Source organism: Prunus mume, linkage group LG5 (assembly GCF_029339155.1).
Source record: "Prunus mume cultivar Tortuosa linkage group LG5, ASM2933915v1, whole genome shotgun sequence".
NCBI classification, from domain to species: domain Eukaryota; kingdom Viridiplantae; phylum Streptophyta; class Magnoliopsida; order Rosales; family Rosaceae; genus Prunus; species Prunus mume.
In genome coordinates this window covers 8,845,530-8,870,341 of record NC_142702.1, presented here as the reverse complement: position 1 = coordinate 8,870,341, position 24,812 = coordinate 8,845,530, and the positions used below count along the sequence as shown (strand labels likewise).

The window sequence follows — 24,812 nt, the reverse complement described above, 5'->3', positions numbered from 1 at the left end:
GTTTAGGGTTTCTCTTCTCTCTCTTTCCTCTCCTCCTCCTGTGACGACGAGACAGCGCGACGAACAAGACTCCTCTCCTCTCAGGTATCTCTCTCTTTCTTCTCCATAATTGTCTCTCTCATCTCTATATCTCATGGTCTCTCAATCTCCTTCCCAGGCTTCGTTTCAAAACCAAACCCATACCAAAAATCTCAGCCCCAATCTAACCCCCATTTTGCTCGATCCCTGCCGTATATCTCTTTCTCTCTCTCTCTCTCAATCGTTTCAGCCTTCACTCTCCGTCTCACTCGTTTCAGCCTTCACTCTCCATCGTTTCAGCGTGATGGGCATCCTTTGAAATAGAAAGTTTGGGGTTTCAATTTTGTTAAACTGAAACCATCTTAGCCAGAAAGTTTAGTGATGGGCATCCTTATGGCATCACTCTCCCTTTGCCAAAAGATAATTTTAATTGTTCAAGGTTTGAGTTTTCTAATTTATATTGTAAGTTTTAGGTTTTAATTTTGGACTATGGTCTCTGCAGGTTTTGAACTTTTTAATTTGTATTTGGACCATTAATTTGGAGACAAGGTGAGGATTTCATATTAGTGTTGAACTAGATGCAGATTTAGTAATGTCAACTTCTCTTCCTCTGCTAACTCTCTCTCATCCAAAACTTCACTTCACAGGCGCTGCTCCATCTCAGCTAGCTCCCTTTCTCATATCAATATCAGGTACGAATGTGGCTGCTCCCTCCAATTCCTCTGTATTTCAACTTGAATTTATAGAATTAGGGTTTGTTTACTGTTAATTTGGGGCTTTTGTTCTAATTGAGCTGTAGGAGGTTTGTGAGGTAAATTGAAATGCTTGATAGAGGATTTTAAGGGGATGCATGATGTTGCAGATATTATTTTGCCTTGTGTTATAAAATATCTCAGCTGCTTGGTCTTTTAACATTCTCAGATTATTTTTTTCCTTGGGAAGGATGGGGTAAATTAGTTCCTCTGTTTTCCATTGGTGATGTTACTTCTTGTAATAAACTACCAATTAGCTTATTTCAACAATGCTAAAAGTGGTTTGGTTGCTGTTGATGTAATTTTTTTGTAATAAATTCTGATGAAATAGGCAATACATTCATTATAATTGCTTTCTTTTGAGATGATTGGTTTTCTAGGGTGCGGCCCTTTTTCGGGTCTGCAATATATAAATTTATGATAATCTTGTTGCATTTTCTCTCTCTCTGTTTTGGTATGTTTTTAGCGTGAAATTACATCTTCTTCTCTTTTGAATATAAATTTGGTCTGTTTTTAGTTGGTCAAGTATTTATAAGCTCGAAACCAGTTAAAATTTGAATTGTGAATGATGAGATTTCCATTTAATTTGAGGGATAAGTGATTCATGACCCTGAAATTATAGTTTTAGGAGCTGAATGCAAGGATATATAAATTTTATTGCTCAAAATTTAGGGTTTTTTCTGTTAAATTAGGCTTGTCGAATTAGGGCTTCTAAATTGAATTGGGGGTTGAGGTAGATGATCTGTTTGATCGTTCTGCATATTATAAAGTTCTGATGGCGATCTGTTCTTTTGTAGCGAAATTGATGAGAACTCTGGCCGAATAACCGAAGAGATAGAGAAGTGCAAAGAGCAGAGTCTTGAGAAGAAAGTGGCTTAGAGGAAGTCAAAGAACAAGTTAAGAAAGCTGCTTATGCCGTTTTAGAGATGCTCAACAACAGAGCATAGAATGTATAGGTGCTGTAAGTTCTTCGTCCAATCTTCATCTTTGACATGAGTTACACTATAGAATTTCATTAATAAGGTGACTGAAACTGATTAGTGATCATTCATACATCATTTTCATGTTCATGTTCAAAAGATAAACAAGTGATCATTGTCTCTTAATGCGTCTAATTCTTCGACTTGTGAGCCGTCCGCCATCACAACTGTGCTCCTCTTTTTCCCAACCTTTTCTCTGCATTCACAAAAACAAAAAACAGAAATGCTATCATTGACGTGAATTTACGAATTTGACTTTATCTTCTTTTATGTATGAATTTGAATGGCAGCCCAATAACTCAATTCTGAGATGTTTCTGTTATTTTATTATTTCTGATACATTTGCTTTGATTACTTATGCTGTTTCTGTTTAATTTCATTTGAATTTTTCTTGAGATTTCAGTTCTGGGTTATCTCAAAGAATTCAGTTCAACTTTTTAATCTTGGTTCTACTTTGCTACCAGGTGTTCAGTTTAGCACTTAATTGCATAACAAAGCCCATCACTACTCTGGGTTGATGTGTTTGTGAGAATACAATTTCGGGTCAGTAATTTCTTCTTTCTATTTCTGCAACACCCATGTGTTTATACATCATTGGTTTGTCATGAATTTATTGTCACAAATTTTTTTTTTGGTTCATAAATTTGGTCCATGGCAGTCTTAATATCTCTCCAGCTCTTCTCGTGTTCCTCAACCGTTTCTCAGTTCATACAGTGAATTTCAGTCTCGAGGTGAATCTCCGCAAACTATTGCTTGATACTCATCAATTGCTTTTCTTTTGAACCCTTTCTCTCTTTATTTTCATTTTTTAATTTCTGGTGCGTAACTTAATCAATTAATTTTCTGTTATTATGGTTCTTTATGTTCAGTTGTGATTTTCAGTTTGCTTTCTGCTTTGACTGGCATTTGTCTAAAAAGTTGCTGCTAAACTGCAAAGAAAAAAAAGAACTGTAACTGATTGAACACATTATTCTAAATATAGAAAGTGAAGAAGAATTTACCCAATAAAGAAAAAAGAAAGTGGGTTGTGAAATTGATGAATCCCATTATTCTAAATATAATATTTTGTTAACAAATTGAACCTGGAACCTGTCGAATGCGTCACATATAATATTGGGGCCCGCATGTAGTACTATTCTATGAGTCTTTTTTTTGTAGGTAGAGGTAGTGGGTGGCCAAAAAAATCAAACCGAACAAATCGAATAATTGAATGGAAAGTAACCGAAAAAAATAGAATTGACCAAAAAAGTCGCAACCTGACCGAAAATCGTAAAAAAGAAGGCGGGAGCACTAACAGGGTACTCATTTGAATGGGATGGAAAGGGGACTTTGGAGGGTTTAGTCATAGGGAGCTTCTAGTAGGGGTGGGCACGGTCCGGTTCAGCCCGATTCTCCTTTAAATTCGAAATAGGAACCAACACTGTTCATCCAGTTCAATCCGGTCCGATTTTTCATTAAATGACTTAGAGAATCGGACCAACCCGGACCAGTTTATTTCCTGTTCGGTTTTTGATTTTCCAGTTTGGACCGGCTCTTGAGCCCAATTTTTGTTGTTGTTGAATTTTTAGAGATTTAAGCCCAAGTGAAATTTTTTAAAACTTTTGGGCTTACAAATTCATAATTAGCCCAATTCCCATCCAATCATCCCAAACAAAATCTAGCAAACATAAAATTTAAAGTTACAACCCAATAACAAAACAAATACACATATATCAAATAAAATTACAAATAAAATTACATATTTAACATGCAAACTATTCCATCTAGCAGTGAAAACAAAAATCAAAAAATGCTCCATCTTACCCTTGTTCCTTCCCCTTGGCAACACGAAGAGGCATCTTCTTCAAACCTTCTCTGTTAAGATCCTCTCCCAGCCCCTGCATGTAGAAAAAGAGGATTCTTGGTGAAAAATTAAAATTACAACATTCGATTTTATAACAAAAACGAAGAGATAAGATTTGACCTTGATGAATTCTTGGTGAAAAACCACCTGAGTCTCAAATTCAAGAGCAATAATGCAAAGAATAGAACAAGATGGCAAGAAGTCCATTAGGATCAAAAGCTTAAAATTCCAATTAAATCCCTTGCAGTGCATCACTAGTATGAGATCGTGATCATCAAAAACAATATTACACAAGGAGAATTAGGAGGAGAATTCACCTTGCTATTCATAATATTTGTTTAGAAATTATATATTCAATAGACCTCTAAGAAATTAACTAATGACAAGAGAAGGATTAAAACCCACAACTTGAGAGAAAAATTTGAAGGCCTACACTGTTACTTTCACAGAGACATACCCCAAAAAATAAAAAATAAATTTTGAAAAGATTTTACCCGATCTCTTCCTTGTTTACCACAGCAATCTCCATGAATTGGTATAGATTTGATTTGATCCAAGTGAAACCATGAGATAGAGATTAACTGAAAGACAGCCGGTAGAAAGAGGAAGGAGAGAGAGAGAGAGAGAGAGAGAGAGAGAGAGAGAGAGAGAGAGAAGAAGAAAGAGAGAAATGGAAGAAGAAAGAGACAAAATAAAAGAGAGAAGCGGCGGAGAGAAGTAAAGATGAGGGAGAGAGGAAGGAAAGAAAAAGTGGCTTTAGGGTTAATTGTTGGTTGATGGGCTTTGGTTGTTGGGCTTGGGTAAGGTTAGATGTTGGTAGTTGGGCTTGGGAAGTGAGAAAAATCATGGGATTAGTAGTTGGGCCACCAAAATATATTCATTTTTTTATTTTTATATTTGATTCCGGTCCGGTTTGGCCCGATCCAATTTTTAGAGATAAACTGGAACCAGTCAGAACCAATCTGGTTCGGTTTTTGGTCAACTCAACCCAGTTTTTGGTCAATTCAATTTTTTCCCCTTTTTTTGGTCCGATTCGGCTCGGTTTTCTGGTTTTCTGGTTTGAATGCCCACCCCTAGCTTCTAGTTCTACCCAAAACCATATCACGGCCTGCAGAGTTTGAATTTCACATTCTACCCCAAGAAAAAAAGAAAAAAAACAACAAAGCCCAATCTCCTTAAAAAAGCTTAGAGCCCAATGTCCTCAAAATATATTAAGCCCATCAATTATTAAATCACCCTAAACCCTAAATCTACCTCCCTCTCATCTATATACTAGTACTACCTCTCATCTCTCCCCCATTACAGGGAAAGCAACCGGGTTCAATTTACACTTCTCCTTGCCCCTCCCTAGAGAGTGACGAAACAAAACTTATTTTGTGGGGCTCGGTTAGGTTTCATGGGCTGAACCAGCTCCTTATATTTATTTACAGCACAAAAATTGGACTATAGGGGATAGATTTTCTGCATAGGTGGCTGCATCTTGGTGCCCCATTGTGGTTCATCCTGATTTACGGCCCCCATTGGGCTTGCTCATAGTTGTTGCACATCTTACAACATCATATGTGATGTAAATCTAGATTGCACATTCAAATAAAAATTTATTGCCAAGTAACATGTCAAATTAATTGGAATTGAATCAAGTTGAACCACTGTATATGATATTTTCCTTGCCTTTTTCCTGTGATTTGTTGGTTTTGGTACCACTTGGATTGGGTTCCTCTATTTTCTTAAATGCAGATATGATTTGGATGCATATTATGAAGGGGGTTTGTTTGGTTTCTTCAGGAATTTATGGACATAAAATGAATAGTTAGATATGTATGGAAACATGAAGAATTGGTGTTCCAAGAAAGCTTAATCATGCCTAAATAGAACTTAATAAAGATGTAAATTTGGTAGAAACAACTACTGGAAGATCTTGATTTACTCTTACGGAACGGTTTAGTTTTCAAGCCAACCACTTGTTTTGTTTGAACATGTTTGCATGTTTGCATGTTTTTCTTTTTCTTGCTTATTAAATTATTATATATCTAGTACTAATGTGATACGACGTACCTTTACCTCAGATTAATGGCCAACAAGAAACTGGCATCAAAAAAGAAGAAGTCGAGAAACAAATCAACACGTGCCAATCCTTTATCAGCCCAACAAGGGTCATCCTCATCTGCAGAGACAGCTGCTGCTTATGTGGCAAGTCCATCAGTGACCAACACCACTGCTGCTCCAGCACCTGCACAACGATTGTATGCTCGATGTCTCTTAAAAGAGTACTTGAAGAACTATTATCAATGGGATGAGGAGCAGTTCAAGCGTGGGGGTCAAAACATTCTTGGGTCAGTTGCATTTACCATTAACTTTTCCATTATATATGAAATTTTATTTAGGGGAATGCTAGCAACCTTCTAGTACTTTCTCCTTTGGACCTTCCCCATTTTCCTCATGACGTGTCACTTTCCTTACTCTTAAAACAATATCATCAATGCATCACACAAGCTAATTTTTGTTTACCAAGTTAACCCTTATTAAATTTGTTGGATTTTTTTTTGCACAGCAGCTAGTATTTTAACAACTTTCTTTCCACCTTATTAAAAAATTAATACGGAAAAACGTAGGTTTTTTATATATAAAAAAGTGCTTACTTTTTGTTTTTCTGAAGAATACATACGTTGCTAATAAAATCTTTAAGCATAACTTTCTTTCCACCATATTACAAAATTAAATAAGGACAGCGTAGGTTTTTTCAGATAAAAAAGCGTCTGCTTTTCGTTTTTCCAAAGGATACAGACTATGATCATAAATTTCTGTCCTAGCATAGCATGAACTTCTTTTGTGCTTAAAGAAAAAATATATATATGTTCTCACTGGATAAATAAAAAATGACGTTCTCATTGAAAATTTAACTCACATTTTGAATTTTTTAATTTTTTTTATTAAGGTGGTAAGAAAGTTGTAAAAGAAAATCAATATATTTAATAAGGGTAAACTTGAAAAATAAAAATTATATTGCGTAATGCATTGATGACATTGTGTTAAGTGTAAGAAAAGTGACACGTCATGAGGAAAAGAGAGAAGGTTCATAACATTCCCCTTTTATTTAATGCTATTAATAACCCTGTTTTCTTTTCAGAAGTCTCGAGGGGAAAGTTGCTTATTTGGGGTCAAAAGGCATCACACATGGACGCTTGACTTGTGAAAATATCTTCGTAATTGGCAATGGGGCTGAGAATCTGGAGGTTGAGATTAAGGATATCCCATGTAGATACAACCCAGCCATGCCAAGCTATCGTGAACAATTTCTTACATTGGCACTTCTGCTGGTTGATACATGGAAAGCTACTTGTCCCTTGTTGTTAAAGCATTTTTGCAATATGATGGAATATTGCATACCTTGGTAAGCAAGCTCCTGATAACTTATTTTATTCCTATAGGGTCATGCATTAAGGCGGCAAATTCACACACCCACAGATGAAATAATACAACCTAAAAAGAAATGCAGACGTAGTTCAACTTAAACATGTTCAATATAAAAACCCAAATGGAGTTCTCTGTAGTTATGAGGATTGAGTGTTATTTGGGTTCACCTAACGTACTAAAACACTTTCCCAAGAAGAGGACGAACCTGCTTTCAATCAGGCACACGAAATATGTAGTGTGAATTACTTGGAAAGCCAATATTCTCATCTCTTACTCTCTTTCATTAAGTGCAGGTTCTGTTTTAAGCAACTGCAGTGGCATCCCCTACTATTATCGTCTGACGAAGTAGCCGCGGTTATATACCGTCTCTATACACATCTTAACATTGAGAGAAAAGGTTGGAAAAAGGATTACAAAAAGCTTATAGGGAGAGAAAAGGTTGACTTTGGTGAAATCATTGGTGACATCATTTCTGGAACTTCTCGTGGTGCCTTTGCTTTCGCTAAGGTTTACAGTTATCCAGGAGTCGTATATGAGCCAAATGCGCTAGGAGCACTCGTGTTTTTCAGACATGTACTCAAGCATGTTAATGAGCATATCCAGGAGGACCTCGAGAAGGAAAATGCGGTATACACATGACCTAAAAGTGCTTTTTAATTTATGTTAAACTACTCTTAACGTTTATTATTATTCAATTATTGCAGAAACAAGAGGAAATAGAGGATGCACTTCTGGTATTAACATGGCCTAAATTTGCTTTTTCGATTTTTTCAATATTACTATTCTCTAAAACATGTTTGTATTCAATTTTTGCAGACAAGAGAGGAAACAGTGAATACGCTCGTGCACTTCTTCCCAAAAGTGCCCCTAGAGTTATTCAATTACATGCTTTATAAGCGCATTGACATAAATACTACAATTACATAGAGAGCTTCAAATCCGGTAAACATATTATTTTGTATTCTCCGAATTCATACTTTAAATCCAATGTCACAAACACATACAATAGAGCTTCAACTTTTGGACCTGTAGACTGTTAAGAAATCTATCAGCTTAAGACTTTATTTAGTTGAGTGGTTTACTGTAATTTGGGTACTGCTCTTTCATTTTATAGTAATTTCTATCATTTTTAGTTTTCAGTGTTGAATTTCATATTTCGTTGCTTTATTATTATTATTATTTTTTTCTGAGTTAAGTATTATTACGTCTCATTTATTGGTATATTCTATACTCACAAACCAGCTACAAATTAAGCCCAAGTAATTACTGTATTATTATTGTAACATGCAACTAATTAACACAGAATGATTCTGCTAAAATACTGTGTTATATATATATAGAGCATTTTAACACGAATTGGGTGACTTGGAACTTACCTCGCCAATAGTCATTGTGGCGGTTGATTTACGCTTCCCCCTTTTCCTTCCCACCCTCCTGCAATGGCGGATCAAACATCTTGGTGTGCCAACCAATTGGAAAGTGTAAGCAAGCTGGTAGGTATGGAGCCTTGCATATACGATCTAACCAAGGATTTAAATATAGAGGGTTTTAGAAATATCAGTGGTCTAAAAACACTGAAATATTAGTGGAAATATTGAGAAAATATGAATATAGATAAAAATGGAATAAAAATGACGGAAAGTGGTAGAAAAACATGGAAATTTGTGATGAAACTTTAGAAGATGTTCAATTAGTGAATTATCTATTGTTTTGACACAATTTTTTTGAAAAAATATGCATTGTATGATGAGTTTGAGTGATTTAAGTTGAGCATAGTGCGAGATAACAAATATTGTAACTTGAAAAATGAATAATATGCAAGTAATCAAAGGGGATATATTATTATGCAGGTTAAGAATAACAAACGTAAAGATGGAAATATTCATTAAAACCTCCGTTCACAGTAGCTTTTAAAAGCAATCAACAAGAACAGATGAAATAGATCAACGCCTTGGTGAACAAAAGAAATCAACAAGAAAATTGTACCTTGATACAGATACTTTTGGTTCCTCGCATGAGTTATTAGTATAGGATGCATGATGAACCTGAGATCCAATCCAAGAGCACAGAAAAGATGAAATGATATGGAAAAGATCACAACTAAACGTCTATATGAATTTGAACTGAGTCTCCTGAAAATAAATAAATAAATAATTTACACGTCTCTCTTGTTGACTGATTGAACGGGTCGACTGCTAGGAAATATATGGCAACTTTGAGATAACTTGATGGAACAGCAAAGCGATTGAAAAATATATTGCACAAATTTCATATCTCTAACAAATCATGTTTCTTGACGTACCGTTATTGGTTAACGATCTGTAATGCACAAGTTTTTCTCAAACTTCGAATGCAAGTTAGAAGCAATCCTAAGGCTGCGCTGTGATTGTTGATCTAGGAGTAATGTTTCAGTTGAGCAGGATAGTTGATTAGGTCAAAAAGAGACAAAGTTGAAGCTTTCAAAGGCTGCTTGAGTAGTGCTCAACACGCGTAGCCATTACCCAATAAAGAAATAAGAGAGTAGGTTGCTGCCAGCGATGATGAAGAGGACTTTGCATTAAGAAAACAAACGGGCCGAGGCCGAGCAAAGACATAAAATATTTTTTTAATCAAAAGTAAAGGACAAAACACCTAATACCCGCCTTTAGGTAAAGGTGCACGCAAATACGTTGAATTATTGATCAGTTCCCACGTGGATGGGCCCCACATGTAGTCCATTTCAAATTTCCTGAGGCCACCTCCTACTTAGTAATATTTATTTACAGAACATGTCGTATTCGTTACATATAAACATTATCTCAGAAGTCCTCGTTCTCATCGAGTTCGCCAAAACCATTCGGACAAAAACAAAATTAAAAAAATTCATACCGGCCATTAGACGAAGCTGCCATATAAAACTCACATGGATATTATCAAGAAATTACTGATGGGGGATACTTAATTAGAATGCTTACCTTGGCATCCGTGTCAGGGAAGTTTTTCTCCCAAATTAGAGAACAACTACCTATTTTATAATCTTATCTTTTATTGTTTTGGTTAGAAGGTGGTCCCATACATATTCCTTAGCACAAAGCTTTTGTTAAACTCACAAACCAAGAAAGAAAACAAAGCTTCTTCGACTCACAAACCAAGAAGAAGAAAAAAAGCTTGTTCAACTGTGGAAATGTGAGCTCTTCAGATTCAATTTAAAGTCCTCGGAACTCTAAACTCTAGTTTGGTTAACCTTAAAGCACAGGGTAATGAGCTCTCTAAATTAACTCTTTACATAAATTTTAGAGTGGGATTTTATAGAGAGCTCATAAAATAATTTTTTTAATTAAATTTTAACTAAATAATAAAGAGTATGATTGTAAATGATTTTAGTATTTTTCTCAATCCTAACCTTAAGCTTAATGCACTCTTCGCTATCCCAAACTCAAAATTAATTGATTCAAGGAATTACGAAGCCCACCCAAACACAAAAAATTGCTGCCCAATTCTGCTAGCATTTTTGGTCATATTCGGCATTCTACTTAAAAAAAGTAAATTCATAAATTATGATTTTTTTTTTAAAACATGAGTTTTCAAATAGTGAGTTTAAGATTTAAAAACTTGTTTGGTATTGAACTCCAAACTATTTTTAAGATCTAAAAAAATTGAAATTAAAATCAGAAACCCTAAATTTCCAAATTGAAATTAACAAAAGAAAAGGAGAAAGTGAGGAGAAAGAGGGAGGAGAAAGAGGGAGAGGGGGGAGATATAGAGATGAGATAGAGAGAGAGAGAGAGAGAGAGTGTGTGTGTGTGTGTGTATGTGTGTGTGGGCGTGGAGAGAGGAAGGAAGAGCGGCATCACATGAGGGAGAGCCTGGAAAAAGAGAAAAAAAAACTATAAAACCTCACTTTTTTAAAAAATTAATGGAGATGCTTTTGAGTTTTTCTTGGTCTTGAATTTTTAAAAATTGGCGTGCCAACTGGGTTTTACTAATAGGTCCAAATAGTTGGGCAATTTTACTAATAGATAAACCCAAGAAATGAAATTGCAACATGTATTAAAAAAAATACCTAAACACTCTTTGAGAAAATCTAAAGGAAAAAAGTCTTAGCAGCCACCAACTTTTGGGGTTTGGCGGCGTCCTTCCCTATCTTATCACCTCTCATTTCATCCCTTTTTTTCTCCTTCCCTCTCTTTTCCCTAAAGCTTGTTAGTTTATTTTGATGTAAAAGCAGTCTCTGGGAAACGATGTCGTCGCCATGATATAATCACAGTATTTTGGCCCACATACACAAGGAGTTGGCTCCTTTCAACATAGTTTGGAGCTCTAAAGAGGGGAAGATGTCAGGTTGCTTTGGGTTCAGGTTTAGCTAGTGCGGGACTATGGGTTTAGCAGGTATGACATTATGATTTTCTTAGTTTTGTTTTAGACTAATAATTTTCAGAAACTCTTTAGGAGTTTGCTGTGATTTGTTTTCTATTTAGGATTTTTATTTCTTTTTAGCTTTTGGCTCTTATACGGATTTGCCGTTTCTGCTGTTGCGCGGCGAATTTGTATTGTAAGTCTAAGTAAATGTGCTTCTAGTTGGTAAATCAGGAATTTAGTCATTGTTTGCGTTGTGCGTGATTCTCTCCAGATCAATTCAATATATTATTGTGTTTAGTCACTCGAGAAGTTTACCCATATTCAGCACATAATTGCTTTGTACATTTGTTTGCTCATTAATGATATACTATTGCTTATTTCCCACACACACACACACACACACACACACACACAAAAACCAAGAATTTAAAGCAAAAGCAAAAGAAAAATTGGAGCATGCAAGGAGGAAAACCCATCGTGCGACCTAAGACAGTAGAAATGAACACCAACAGGATTCCATGTTTTCTCTAGGTTAATGGGGGCTTCAGTTAGGCCATCAACAACCCAAATGGGACTAAACCTAAATTTTACCATCCAAAATACACTATTCATATATTGCTCAGACTCAAACAATTTTTTCCTCTAACTCTATAGACTCAAAATATAAGTACGCACCTCTATTAAATTGTCCAAGAATGGTTAACCCATATTTGTTGTTGTTGTTAATTGGCTAAAATGTGGCTTTACCTCCTAAATAAACCATAATTGTTAATTTACACACTCGATGATTTTTTTGGTAAATTAAGGATACGAATTTGTTAAAAATAATCAATTAGGTGTCTATCGTTATATTTTTAATGATTTCATCCATTTCTATGTTACTTTTCCATTATTGAAGGGAAAAATCGTCAGCTCGCCCTCCCCTTTGCTGAAATTAAACAAAATCACTAAGATGTTACAAATACATGAAATTTGGGAAAAATCGTGGTTTAGAGTTTGAAGTGTGGGTAATTGCGATTTTAGGGTTGAGATGTGATTGCTTGAATAATCGGTAGAGTGAAGATTCGTTTGAAATTGGTGGGTAATACAGAGAAAATTTGATCGACTTTGAAGGTGATTAATATAGGAGATGGTTGTTGTCTTGATAAATGAAGGAGAGCGGAATCAACTTAGTCAAATGCAGAGTGGAATGAAGTATAGAGTGTAATACATCTTCGGCCGAATTGAGTTGCACATAAGTATTAGGATCAACCATAAGCCAACTGGTTTGGTGATATAGAGAATGTAGGAGGGACCACATTCCGATGACTAGTCATATTATCCAAGCGACTTGCTAGTTCTGGAAGGTAAAAGATCACCTCATCGGTGTTCATGTTATTTATTGTAACATCCCACATTGACCAACGGAGAAGGGGTGATGTGTCTTATATGCCTTTATCTAGCACGAGGCCTTTTGGGAGCTCAATGGCTTCGAAGCCATGGGAACTCCGAAGTTAAGTGAGTTGGGGCTAGAGCAATCCCAGGATGGGTGATCCACTGGAAAGTTGCTCGTGAGCTCCCAGAAACAAAACTGTGAGGGCAGAGAAGGGGGCCCAAAGCGGACAATATCATGCTACGGCAGAGCCGATCCCGGGATGTGACATTTATTCCTCATCAATGTCATCAAATTTGCACATACATAGCTTCTCGTTACTCCCCCTTTCCTCTTAAAGAGAAGGGGTCATTAGAGCCAAGAAATATGAGATTTTTCATGGAAGTTAATCCATAGTCACATACATCTTCTGGGTTGGAGAATGGTAACACTTAAATCCCTTTCGAGTAGTAGACTATCCCACGAACACAAACCAAAGTTCAGAAGGATCAAATTTACTTGGCATGAACATAAGTAACACACCCAAATATTTTAGGAGATAGTTTAGAGATACTTGGAGGATCAAAGTAGTCAGTAAATGCCTTAAAAGAAGTCCGATAATCAAGAACATGGCTAGGAACACGATTAACCAAATAGGTAGCAGTTTGGATGACATGACCCCCCATAAATAATGTGGAACCGACATGTCAAGGACTGAGCCATTTCAATCAATGGATGGTTCTTGAGTTCAACCACCCCATTTTGTTAGTGTAGTGGAGGTTTGATGCGTAATGCTTTGTTCCCGGAAAAATTGAGCTAAAGTGTGATTCACATATTCACCGACATTGTCCGAGCAAAAGACCTTGATTGACACATGAATTGAGTTAAGATCATAGTATGGAAATTAAACAAAATGGAAGAAATGTCCCTTTTGTGAGCCATCAAGAAAACCCAAGTCATCTTTGTACAATCATCAATAAAGTTGACAAATCAATTCTTTCGTTCAGAGCAACCTTAGCAGGACCCCAAACATCATAATGAATTAAATTAAAGGGCAAAGAAGTTGTACGATTACTCAATGGATAAACAACACAATGACTTTTAGCCAAGACACAAGTTTCACATTTGAACTCATACTCCACATGATGGAGAAGAAAAGATGGGAAAAAAAATATTACTTGAGGTAACCAAATGACGAATGTCCTAGGTGACGATGCTAGGTGGTATGATTAACGCTATCAGAATAGGTTCCAGTTGGTAGTGCTAAGTAATACAACCCCCCTGCTGTGTACCATGCCAATTGTCTCTTGAGTGTTAAGATCCTAAAACTGGCAATAGGAAGGATATAAAGTAGCATAACAACTGTATGCATGAAGAAATTTGGCAACAGATAATAAATTGGAATTAAGTTCAGGAATAAGCAAGGCATTTGAGAGAGAGATAAGGTGTGGGAAAGACAAACAGATCCTTCACCAATGACTGGAGAGGGACAGCGCTGACATTAGTGATGTAGGGATGACAGAGTGTAGAAGACAAGTAAATATGGAAACAAATACTCGAGGTAATCAAACAACGAATGTCCCAGGCGACGATGCCAGAGCCAAATCTTGTCTTTGTTGATAACACGAGCACTGTGAACAGTATGATTAATGCTATCAGAATAGGCTGCGGCTAGTAGTGCTAAGTAGTACAAACCCTCCTCCGTGTACCATGCCAATTGTGTCGTAAGTTTTAAGATCCTGAAACTGGCAATAGGAAGGATATAAAGTAGCATAACAATTGTATGAGTGGAGAAATTTGGCAACATATAATAAATTGGAATTGAGGTTAGGGACAAGCAAGGCATTTGAAAGGGAGATCCTTCACCGGTGACTAGAGAAGGGACACCATTGGCATTAGTGATGTAGGGATGACAGAGTGTAGAAGACAAGTGAGCAAACATGCTAGATTCAAAAGTCATATGATCACTTGCTCTAGAATCAATCATCCATGTATTTGTACCATTAAGTGGTGGTGGGTCATAAGCAGATAAAAGAACATAGGGTTCCAACAAAGTAGACCTCGTACGAGCAACAAAGAATGTCTTATCATGAGCCATGAATCAAATAGCGCACAAAAACAAAGCAAAGATCGCAGTTATTAATGTTGAATGTTTTTGTCTACACTTTACTCTAAAGCTAAATTAAAAAATAATTAAAGTATTTATGACTCCTGCAACTAAATTTCAAATGAAAAAGAAGGAGCATGATTGTAAATGCCCTTTACCCTAAGAGCATTTCCAACAGTCTCTTCAATATCTATGGTTTTTCAAAACATTTATTTTACTTTGGAAGAACAAAACCTACATTGAAAATACTAAAAACATGCACCTTTTCTTTTAAGATATTAAATATATAGACATTCTTCACATGTTTTCATTTTTTTTAGGCTTTTTATCACAAAATGTACTTGATGTTTACGAAACTATCAAATTGCATCCTTAAAGTTTTTTTGTATCACTCATAGTCCTTAACGTTAATATGGGTGCTCTTAAATAGTCACTCTGTCAAAAAAACTATTAAATCCAGGGATATAGTCGTCCAATAAATCCAAAATTATAATATATATATATATATTTTATTTCCTTCCCTTCTCTCTTTCTTTCTTCTTCTTCTTTCGTTTCAATTCAACACCCAGTGAGAAGTGTAAGACAATAGGATTTTACTACACATCAATTCTCCGTGTTATCAAACGGGAAGGAATATGTGGCCAACAATTTACTTCTTTGAATCTTGACAAGGTAAGAACCACCTCCCTCCTCTTTTAAGTTGACTTGGCTAGCTGCAATGTCTACCCGCCATCCTGTCTCAATCACAACAGACCAGGATAGAATCATTCAGGCAGCTGTTGGGCAAGTATTCCCTGTAACTCGCCACCGATTTTGTAAATGGAATGTGTTGAGAGAAGCTCAGAGAAATTGTCCGACATATATCACTCACACCACATTTGAAGCCGAGTTTCAGAGGTGCATCAATATGACAGAGACAATTGATGAATTTGAGTAATGTTGGGAGTCCCTTCTTCAAAGGTATGATATTGGGGATAATGAGTGGCTTCAGTCCATGTATGATGCTCGCCAGCAATGGGTGCCAGTTTTCCTTCGGGATACATTTTTTGGGGAGATGTCTGTAACCCAAGGAAGTGATAATATAAACTCATACTTTGATGGCTATATAAATGCATGAACTAATATTCAGGTGCTAATAAAGCAGTAGGAAAAAGCTATCATGTGAAAAATCCACAGACACAGACCCATTTGCTTATAATTGAGGAAGGAAATATATATATATATATATATATATATTTTATAATTTTGGATTGATTTGACGATTATATCCCTAAATTTAACAATTTTTTTAAACCTATTTAAGAGCACCCCTTTCTCCCTAAAAACACTCTTAGAGCCTTTTCCACTTTGAGGGGGAGGAAGCCATTGTTCTTCCCCCCTCTCCCCTCTTCTCTTCCTCCTTTCACCTCTTCCCTCATTTTCAGAGACAAAGGGTTTTCCCTATTTATCTTAGTTTTGTTATGATTTTCATCCGACCATTATAGGCGGCTGCGGCTCAGCGTCGGATCTTCACTGCATTTCGGCGTCGGATCTCCACCACCATCTTTTTTGCAATTTCTTTATGTTTGGAATAAGTTGCAGAGACTCTTTGGGTTCTCTGTGTAGTTTTCATCTCTCCTTTTGTGAGAGTTTTTCATCTCTCCTTTGTGAAAGTTTTTCATCTCTCCTTTGTGAGAGTTTTATTTGTATTGTTATGGCTTGGTTTTTTCAAGCTTTATCTCTTTTTTATTATTCTAAGTTTGCAATCTTAGTTGGGATGCCTATGCCAGAGTTTCTTCGATCCTACCTGATCGTTAGTGGAGACATGCCATACTGTCTTAATTTTGATATTAGACCGCTCTGTTATTGTAATGGCCCTTTTGTGGCCAGTGACTTTTTTGGCTGAATTATGAATGTAATCATAGAATTTCTCAATGGAAAAAAAAAAGCACCTATATTAACGTTAGGGATCATGAGTGATACAAAAAAACTTTAAGGATGTAATCGATAGTTTAAACGTCGAGACGTTTTGTGATAAAAAGCCTTTTTTCTACACACACTTTATTAATTGAATTGAAAAATCTATTAGAGGATACATTATTAAAGTAACAAACAGATGTTTTAAAATTACCACGTTCATCAACAAATTTTTAATTTGACGAGTTCAATTTGTTAGTGCCGTTGGAGATGCTCTTACCTATAGCAAATTCCAAGTGAAACAACACCCCAAGCACAATGCCATGAAACAGGGCATAAATTCCAAGTCTAATATGATTTTTTATTCTTGGGTGTGCTTACAAAGGAAGCTACCTCCAGCAACTCAAGTCAAAGGAGATAAGACCCACACGTTTCCCACCTACAATAAGAAATCCTTTTCTGCTTTTTCTGCACAAAGTATTTCTGAATTATTTCCAAGTAGTCCAAGACCCGTCGGAAGAACCCCCTCCATCCCGTCTTATTTCTTGTCAGTAGTGCACGTTCCAGTTCCCGTTCGACAAGTGAGTAATTCTTTCTCGGTAAGATTCTCCTCTCACCTCTTTCTCTCTCTCTCTCTCTCTCTCTCTCTCTCACACATGTTTTGAATTTTCATTTCTTATTATATTAAGAGAAAAGTTATATTCTCCCTTCACCTCTCTCTCATCTTTTCGTTTCGTTTACAACTATATGGTTTTGAATTGCTACTGATGATTGAATAACACAGTATCAAAGTGTGCTTTTGAGATCAGAGTGGCCTTACAGACGAACTAAGAGTTATCTCATCAACAACATATAAGAGAGAAAAGAGAGATTCATACATGGATTTCGTTGAAGGAGCTCCTTCATCTACAGTTGATATTCCAGAATTTTTAAAATGCTTCCCGAAGCTGTCTAGCTCTGATACATCTGCCAATCTTGATTCTTTACCTAATGGTGCTAAAGTTGTAGCCACTGAAAGTCTTGCTAGAAAAACATCTTCTTCTCATTACACGTTAGCGGAGATGTTAAAAAGATCAGACGTTACTTCACGATGGGAGGATGGTCGTGTTGTGAACGAGTATCGCAGAATTATTCGGTCAGTTTGCAAACAATTTAATACTTTTTCTTTCTTTGTAAATGTCATTAACAATACGTTTGGATGTAAGAAATAAACTTTATATTTAGACAAAAATCAGAATTTTTATATTGACATACATTAATTCCCTATTTAGATTAAAAAAAAAACATAAAAATTTATAAATTACACATGGAAAAAAAGGAAGTTGGATTGAATAAATAGAAAAGTTGATATATATCCAAATTTTCTTTGAGAAGTTGGGTTTAATCCTTGGATTTTGGGACTTTGATACAAGTCCTTTGACTTTTATGCCATATATGATTACATTCATTTTTAAATATTTTCTGATGAGGTACAATCCTATATTTACCTAGTAAGTTATGTACATAATCTCACATTTATATAATCTTATATTTACCTAGTAACCAAGTACATTAGAAAATTTTACCTATATATATACATATATTAATATAAAGCACATGAGTTCATAGTACCCATATATTAGGTACATAAACACTTCATCAATAGTTCTCTTGTTTATATTGTTTTTCTCAAATTTTTTATTTGTTGCTATGCTTAAACACCACTAATCAACTTGATAAGTATAACATATTGTGTTTTCAATATTTGGGTGTCTACCTGATGCATAGGTACATAATTTCATGTGGGTACTTGTCTCATGGATTAGTATAATATGTGGGTCTTTACGTTAATTGATTAAATTGTATTTTATCCATATATTAGGTAAATATTCATAAGGAAAGAATTCAAAATTTAAAATTTAAAATTCAATTACAATGAAATGATGCATTAAATTGGATTTTCAATGTGTTTCCTTGTTTACCTAAAAAGGTAAAATTGATAAAACAAAAAAAAAGTAATAAAAGTTAAAGGACTTACAACTAAAATCAAAACGACGAGGACTTAGCCTAATGACAACTAATCATTTTGGACCTAGATCTAAGAAGCCCTTGAATAAATCCTATCTAAATGGTTGTCAATTCTAAAATTCCAAGAGAATAGAAGTTTTAAAATAGTAAATTTCATGTGTAAAACCATTAGCCAAATAAGAACCTATACAAATTTTAGAACATTAATTTACATCATTTTAATAAATTCCATCGTTTATGAATTCCTCTACTAGTGCACTGTTAAATTTCAGAGAGACAGGCCTATAGCCCATTGCTAGCAATATCGATATTGTCCCCAACTTAACCACTTGTATAGCAGGTGTGGGGTTTTATACAAAAGACCTCAATATTATTAGGAATGCAGTAATTAATTAGGAGAATATCTCATAATTATACAAGGATGTGTTAACTATATGAAACAAGGAAGTAAATCACCTAATTAACTTAGGAAATAAATCTCCTTAATTTAGTAGGTTAACTCACGTCAACATTCCCTAACTATACTTTTTTTGAAAGGGATATTATTGAGGAACTGTTTCAATTGGAGTTGAAAGATATACGTTCTGGCTACTTGAACGATGATGACATAGTCATTATTCATGGTCGAGCAAAGATCCCCTATTTTGCGAATCCTTGTATTGAAACTAAATTGTCAAGCTATAGACAAGAATTCAAATCTTTGGTTTCAAGAATGCTCGGGGAGAATGCTGCAATAGTGGAGTTAGTGCACTTCTATGGCACGATCGACTACCGTGGGTAAGAAAACCATCTGAACAACTTTTTACTATTTTTTATTATTATAAAATAATTAGGGTTAATGGTTTTATTAGTCCCTGAACTTAGACCTGATTTGCATTTGAGTACCTCAATTTCCAAAATTGTTCCCTTGGTCCGTCAACTTCAGTTTCGTTAGGACGAATGGTCCTGCCGTCAATTTTGTTAACTTTCTGTTAAATGCTGGGGCAAAATGGTATTTTTGTATCAAAATTGATTAAAATATGAATAAAAATTTAAAAAACGAAACAATTAAAATTAAACTCTCACTCTCCCTTTCTATCCTGATTTTTACTCCCCCAAACTTGATTTATATTTTTTTTGGTTGGTTTTTTATTTGATTTGATTTTATTGTTATTTTAAAGATCTAATTTTTAATTCATTTTTTTGGTTTTAACATAAAAATACCATTTTACCCCTGCATTTAACAAAAAAAGTTAACAAAGTTGACGGTGAGACGATTTGTCATAAAGAAAGTGAAGTTAAAGGACCACGGGAACCATTTTGGAAATTGAGGTACTCAAATGCAAATCAGGTCTAAGTTCAGGGACTAATAAAACGATTAACCCAAATAATTATTATTGTTGCTATTATATAAAATAAAAGTATATTTGCTTGTGGATTAATTTTCCTTGTATACATGAAGGATGACTTTTAATGACTTATGGTATCATCCTCTGCTCCAATCATCTAATGAGAGATATTTTTTCCCTCTTGACGCCTGGTTGCATCTTCAATATGAGAGAAGACTTACATGGAGAAATATGTATCAAAATGTGGCGAGTAATGATATTGACATCAACACAATCATTGGAAAATCTAACTATAAGGCTTTTAAGTCCGTTCTTTTGAAAAAAACCAAAAAGGAAGGTGCATATAAGAATAATGCCTTGGGAGTGTTTGATTACTCAAGATACATACTCGAGAATGTTAATAAAAATGCGGACAAGGACAATGAAAGAATTTCGGTATGCATATCACCTTAAATTACTTTGTAAATTTATATATATATATATATATATATATATATAAGAATGTTTAATAATTTGATATCAAAACTTTTGCAGACCAAGCATGAAGTGGAAGAAGAGCTTACTTCATTGTTCCCCACACGGCTAATAGATTTATATGAGTTCTTGTATTGCATGGGCATTAGCATGGACTCCTTACGGCTGCGAAGGTACACTACTACACAAAGTTCTTTCTATATTAATTTTCTTAAATGCTATTAAAAGGAGCTTTACAACAATAGTAATATATAAAGAAGAACATATATACACATTCTTCCTCTATTGAGGGATCCCTTAAATAATTTTATTTGAGGCACACCCTTTAGGAGCCCCCTACAAATTTCCAAACCATATTTTTCACATCTTTATTCATAGACCATCCTTTCAAACAAATCATGCACATTGAAAATCATTAAGGCATCTAATTGGGACCAACAAAATAGACTACGGTACTTCAACAAAAAACTATAATAACAATCATCTAATTGATTGGTCAAATCGTTTCGGATTCAAGTGATTCTTTTGCATAGATGATCTTTGAGGGAATATCTAAAAACTATTAGAAGTGAATATAAAGGCAAAAACTCTCATCCGAAATGTCTGCACGTTATTATTGTACAGATACCATCATAGACAAGGAAGAAAGTAAGGAGGGATAGTAGAAAATACATGGTGTCCGTACGATAATAAAATCCAAACATCCGCATGATAATAACATCCAAACGTCCGCATAATAGAAAATATGTTATTAAATAAGGCTAAATTAGTACACTTACAATATGTTTAAATTTAATTAAATAAAATATAAAAGGTAAAAAGAGTACTATAAAAGTTAAGGGGCACACACATAAACTGAGTAAAAAATCTGTTTATACCAAAATGAACACCCAATGAATGTCGAACACGTGGCTAAACCAGGGCCATGTAGTGCCTTCGGCACCCACCTTCGGTAGAAGACCTACCGATCGAAACATTAGGGCAACCTCGCCCCCTTGGACGCGTGGCAGTCTCACAATTGATGTCCAGAGTCCCACATCGAAATTCTAAACAAGTTGCACGCCTCCCAAGGCCTATAAAGGAGGACAACCATCCCAGCTTGGAGGTAATCAATCAGAACTTACGGCATACTGCCTATTGATCTGTAGTTCCAACTTACTAAATCCGTACTTACTGAAGCATCGGAGAGCCTTCGGCTGGTACCACACCGGTGCCCTAGGACTTACCGTGCGTTTGCTATCTTACAGATCGCACACCCTACCGAGGACATCAGATACCGAAGAGACTAAATCACTAAGTTGCGCGGGAAAGTGCCGAACCATTTTTCTGCGTCAACAAAATCCAACCGGCACACACGTAGGGTTAGTGAACTATTAATTCATAGTTTGATTTTTTAAATGAAATAAAGCCCATTTTTTTAAAGTTTGATCTCTATCAAGTCGCCTTCGTATCTCTTTGCGTGTGTGCCAAGGGGCTAGAGGAACAAAGAAATAAGCACATTTTTCTTAAGCCCATTTTGTTGAAGCGTGGTCTTCGTGTCACTTTGAGACGTCAGCTTTGCATTTCTTTGAAGCTCTCTCAACCAAGTTGATCAGTAAAATTTTCATCTAAATTCTCGCAGATCATATTGCTTAGACTCTAATTGGATTTAGACCAAGCTCCCACTCCATTATGAATCGGAAATAAAAAATCGCACATCTCAATCCACAAATCGTAACTCATAAAATACTATTTGGATTCTGGAAATCGCAACAGAAATCTCAGTCGTAATCTTGATTGCAGTCTCAATCTCTTACCAAGATTCACAAATCGCAAGCTCTGATCAAAATTCAAGAATTGCACAAGGTCCTTTGTAATATGCATATGAAATGGTATTGTTTTGGCTTTGGTTGTAGAGCTTCTAAGCAAGATTGCAACAAATATGAAATTAGGTCCACTACTAGTGATGATGTCGATGCGATGAAAAGATAAAAAATCAATCTACTATAAAACTCATAGACAAAAGATTTTATGTTTTTTATAGGATGTAAAATACCTACGAAGATGTTTATCCCAAAGTGCTATTTTGGTGTATGCTTCAATTTATGGTATGTATCTGATATCATGTTGTTTTATTATTCCCAGATCAATGTAGACGCAGAACTTTGATCATGAACACAGCTGCCCAACCTTCACGCGCCAAATGCCAAAGAACTTGTTCATGATCGATGTAGACGTAGAACTTTGATCATGAAAATGATCCTAGCTTAATGGAGCCGATTGCATGTTGCAGCATTTACATTGCTTTTGCATAAGCTAGTTTTTTCTAACTCAAGTTTTTAGTACCATGCCTCGAGTTTCACATGATAAGCTCTTTGTGAATGTTGGTTCGTAATCATGCTATCCTTTTATCCCATGCCAGTATTATCTGTGCTTTATAACATTTTGGAGCTTTGACCCCTGCCTAGTATGATTGACTGGTCATATCTACTAGTTAGTTGTCGTTCGGGTTTTATGTTGCTCAGGTTGTAGGTTATTTGCTTTGACATTGTTACTTTTGTCATATTTTGGACCAAATTAATGCTTTTGGTTATTTGATTAATGTGCCTTGGATTGTTTTCTATTTGATACATTATGTGTTTTGGTACTTGTTTTTTGAGCTCTGCATTTGTTATGGTTTTTCTTATCTTTAGCCAACTCTTACATGTCATATGATCTCCTTTTGATGTGATTTGGAAGTTTTTTGGACTTTGTCTGACAGGACCCGTCCCGAACTTCCCCCTTGGAATCCTTGACTAACTCTGCTTCCCGTCCAACATCTAATTGATGCCGGACCCACTTTCCTAAAACGTTCTTTAGCCCTAATTTAAATTGATAAAGACTTCAACTTCTGCTGAAATTTCGGCAGTCTCCCTTGTAACTAGAACATTTTCCAATTTATAGTACCTGCAAATAAGTGCTAGAACAAACCCAACTTCCATCATACACAAGGTAAGGGCACGCACAAAAATTAAGACTATGGGCTTCATGCCTTCTACCCAAGCTCAAAATGAATAAGCAGAGCAACTAAAGAGTAAGTTTACAACTCGGTTAAAAGGAAAGTAGAGAAAGATAAATGAGGAATTCCTCCAGTGCGGACCGTAGCGATGCCTCGACATGGTGGTCTCGACCTCGGATATGTAGAACTTGAGTGTAATAACTCGATCCTAAATTAATATTTAGTGAATAAAATATTCAAGTAAAAGACAATTTTACCCCAAGAATATTTTAATGGGCTTAAAGTTGACTTTTTGTTTAGGAAAGATTTTAGGGAATTGAATGGTACTATTGCGTAGATCGTGTCGAGATAAGTTCGTAGGCACGTAGTGAGCTCAAATCAGAGTTGTAACGAAAAAGTTACAATCAAAAGAAATCCAGTGGCAAAATTGTAATTATTTCAAAAAAGGTTTTTAAAACCCCAAAAAGTCCTCTCTCTCTCTCTCTCTCTCTCTCTCTCTCTCTCTCTCTCTCTCTCTCTCTCTCTCTCTCTCTCTCCGTGCGACCCCTCCCTCACCCGTGAGTTTAACCGGCTGGTTTTTAACCACCACAGACCACCACCGGTCACAAGGCCGGTACCTCTGAGATCGCCACCTCCTCCTCTTCCACCCGACCCTTCCCAACCGCCCCACCGCTTTGTGCTTGCGGAAAATCGAGAAAAGTCTCGGTTTTAGGTAAATTTTCCGGAGCTCATTCCGGCGATTTCGGCTACCAAATCTTGGGATTTTGGTATGCTTTTTCATCATCTCAATTTGTTCTAGCTGATGGTTAGGTTGTTTAGGATTGATTTCTGCATTTTGTAACTCGATTTAGTGATTGAAATTTGGCCGATTTTCAGCTCGCGATTCTGGACATCTCCGGCCACTTTTTAGGGTTGGTCCAGAACAAAAGTTGCTCCATTCATTGTTCGGGTCAAGTAGGTATAGGTCTTGACCAGCGATTTGGAGATTTTTCGATCTCTGGAATCGCTTTGGACACCCATGCGCTGCTGAAGCATGTGGCAGCGCTTGGGTGGCTGGTCTTTGGGTTCTAAAATAATCCCCATGTTTTCCCGAGCACAACGGTATGCTCGAATTTGAATTTAGTTATCATTTGACCCTCTATCAGATATCGCATATTGGGTGTTATTCGGGTTCAATATGTTCAAACCATTGGATCATTTCCAATTTAAAATTTGTTGATCTCGGCATCTATAGGATTATGTAGGAATTGGCGGATTGTGAATCAGAGTCCCGAATGCGTCGATTCAATAATTCAAAGTTAAGGATAAATGATAACTGTCCGATCTT

The 24,812-nt window shown here is 35.8% G+C and overlaps 3 protein-coding genes across 27 annotated transcripts; 2 read left to right on the top strand and 1 right to left on the bottom strand.

Annotated features, from left to right (window-relative positions):
• Nucleotides 1-1,736: 1,736 nt before the first annotated feature.
• On the bottom strand, nucleotides 1,737-9,604 carry LOC103330952 (uncharacterized). 21 transcript variants are annotated; one of them, XR_016126823.1, is made up of 6 exons: nucleotides 9,310-9,584; nucleotides 8,994-9,052; nucleotides 8,384-8,527; nucleotides 5,649-5,823; nucleotides 3,554-3,627; nucleotides 1,737-1,946 (listed from the first exon to the last, which is right to left on the bottom strand). XR_016126823.1 is itself a non-coding variant. In XM_008233552.3 (5 exons), exons 2-5 carry the CDS (start codon nucleotides 9,021-9,023, stop codon nucleotides 1,844-1,846), a joined length of 351 nt encoding a protein of 116 aa, XP_008231774.2. In that variant the 5' UTR covers nucleotides 9,024-9,139; nucleotides 9,310-9,592; the 3' UTR covers nucleotides 1,737-1,843. The 21 variants fall into 21 exon arrangements, 6 of the variants coding, with proteins under 6 accessions (XP_008231774.2, XP_008231776.2, XP_008231777.2 ...); XR_016126826.1 differs by having other exon boundaries at nucleotides 5,655-5,823; XR_016126824.1 differs by lacking the exon at nucleotides 1,737-1,946 and adding an exon at nucleotides 2,287-2,679.
• LOC103330953 (uncharacterized) lies at nucleotides 5,664-8,146 on the top strand. The gene is made up of 5 exons (XM_089051873.1): nucleotides 5,664-5,926; nucleotides 6,721-6,984; nucleotides 7,301-7,634; nucleotides 7,712-7,741; nucleotides 7,824-8,146. Exons 1-5 carry the CDS (start codon nucleotides 5,664-5,666, stop codon nucleotides 7,932-7,934), a joined length of 1,002 nt encoding a protein of 333 aa, XP_088907999.1. The 3' UTR covers nucleotides 7,935-8,146.
• Nucleotides 9,605-17,007: 7,403 nt separating the features above from the next.
• On the top strand, nucleotides 17,008-23,089 carry LOC103330951 (uncharacterized). 5 transcript variants are annotated; one of them, XM_089053465.1, is made up of 6 exons: nucleotides 17,008-17,298; nucleotides 17,509-17,834; nucleotides 19,244-19,483; nucleotides 20,250-20,469; nucleotides 20,569-20,681; nucleotides 22,633-23,089. In XM_089053465.1, the coding sequence occupies exons 1-6, from the start codon at nucleotides 17,023-17,025 to the stop codon at nucleotides 22,640-22,642; spliced, it is 1,185 nt and encodes a 394-aa protein (XP_088909591.1). In that variant the 5' UTR covers nucleotides 17,008-17,022; the 3' UTR covers nucleotides 22,643-23,089. The 5 variants fall into 5 exon arrangements, with proteins under 5 accessions (XP_088909591.1, XP_088909590.1, XP_008231772.2 ...); XM_089053464.1 differs by having other exon boundaries at nucleotides 17,121-17,298; nucleotides 20,148-20,469; XM_008233550.3 differs by having other exon boundaries at nucleotides 17,149-17,280; nucleotides 17,484-17,834; nucleotides 20,148-20,469.
• Nucleotides 23,090-24,812: the final 1,723 nt, after the last annotated feature.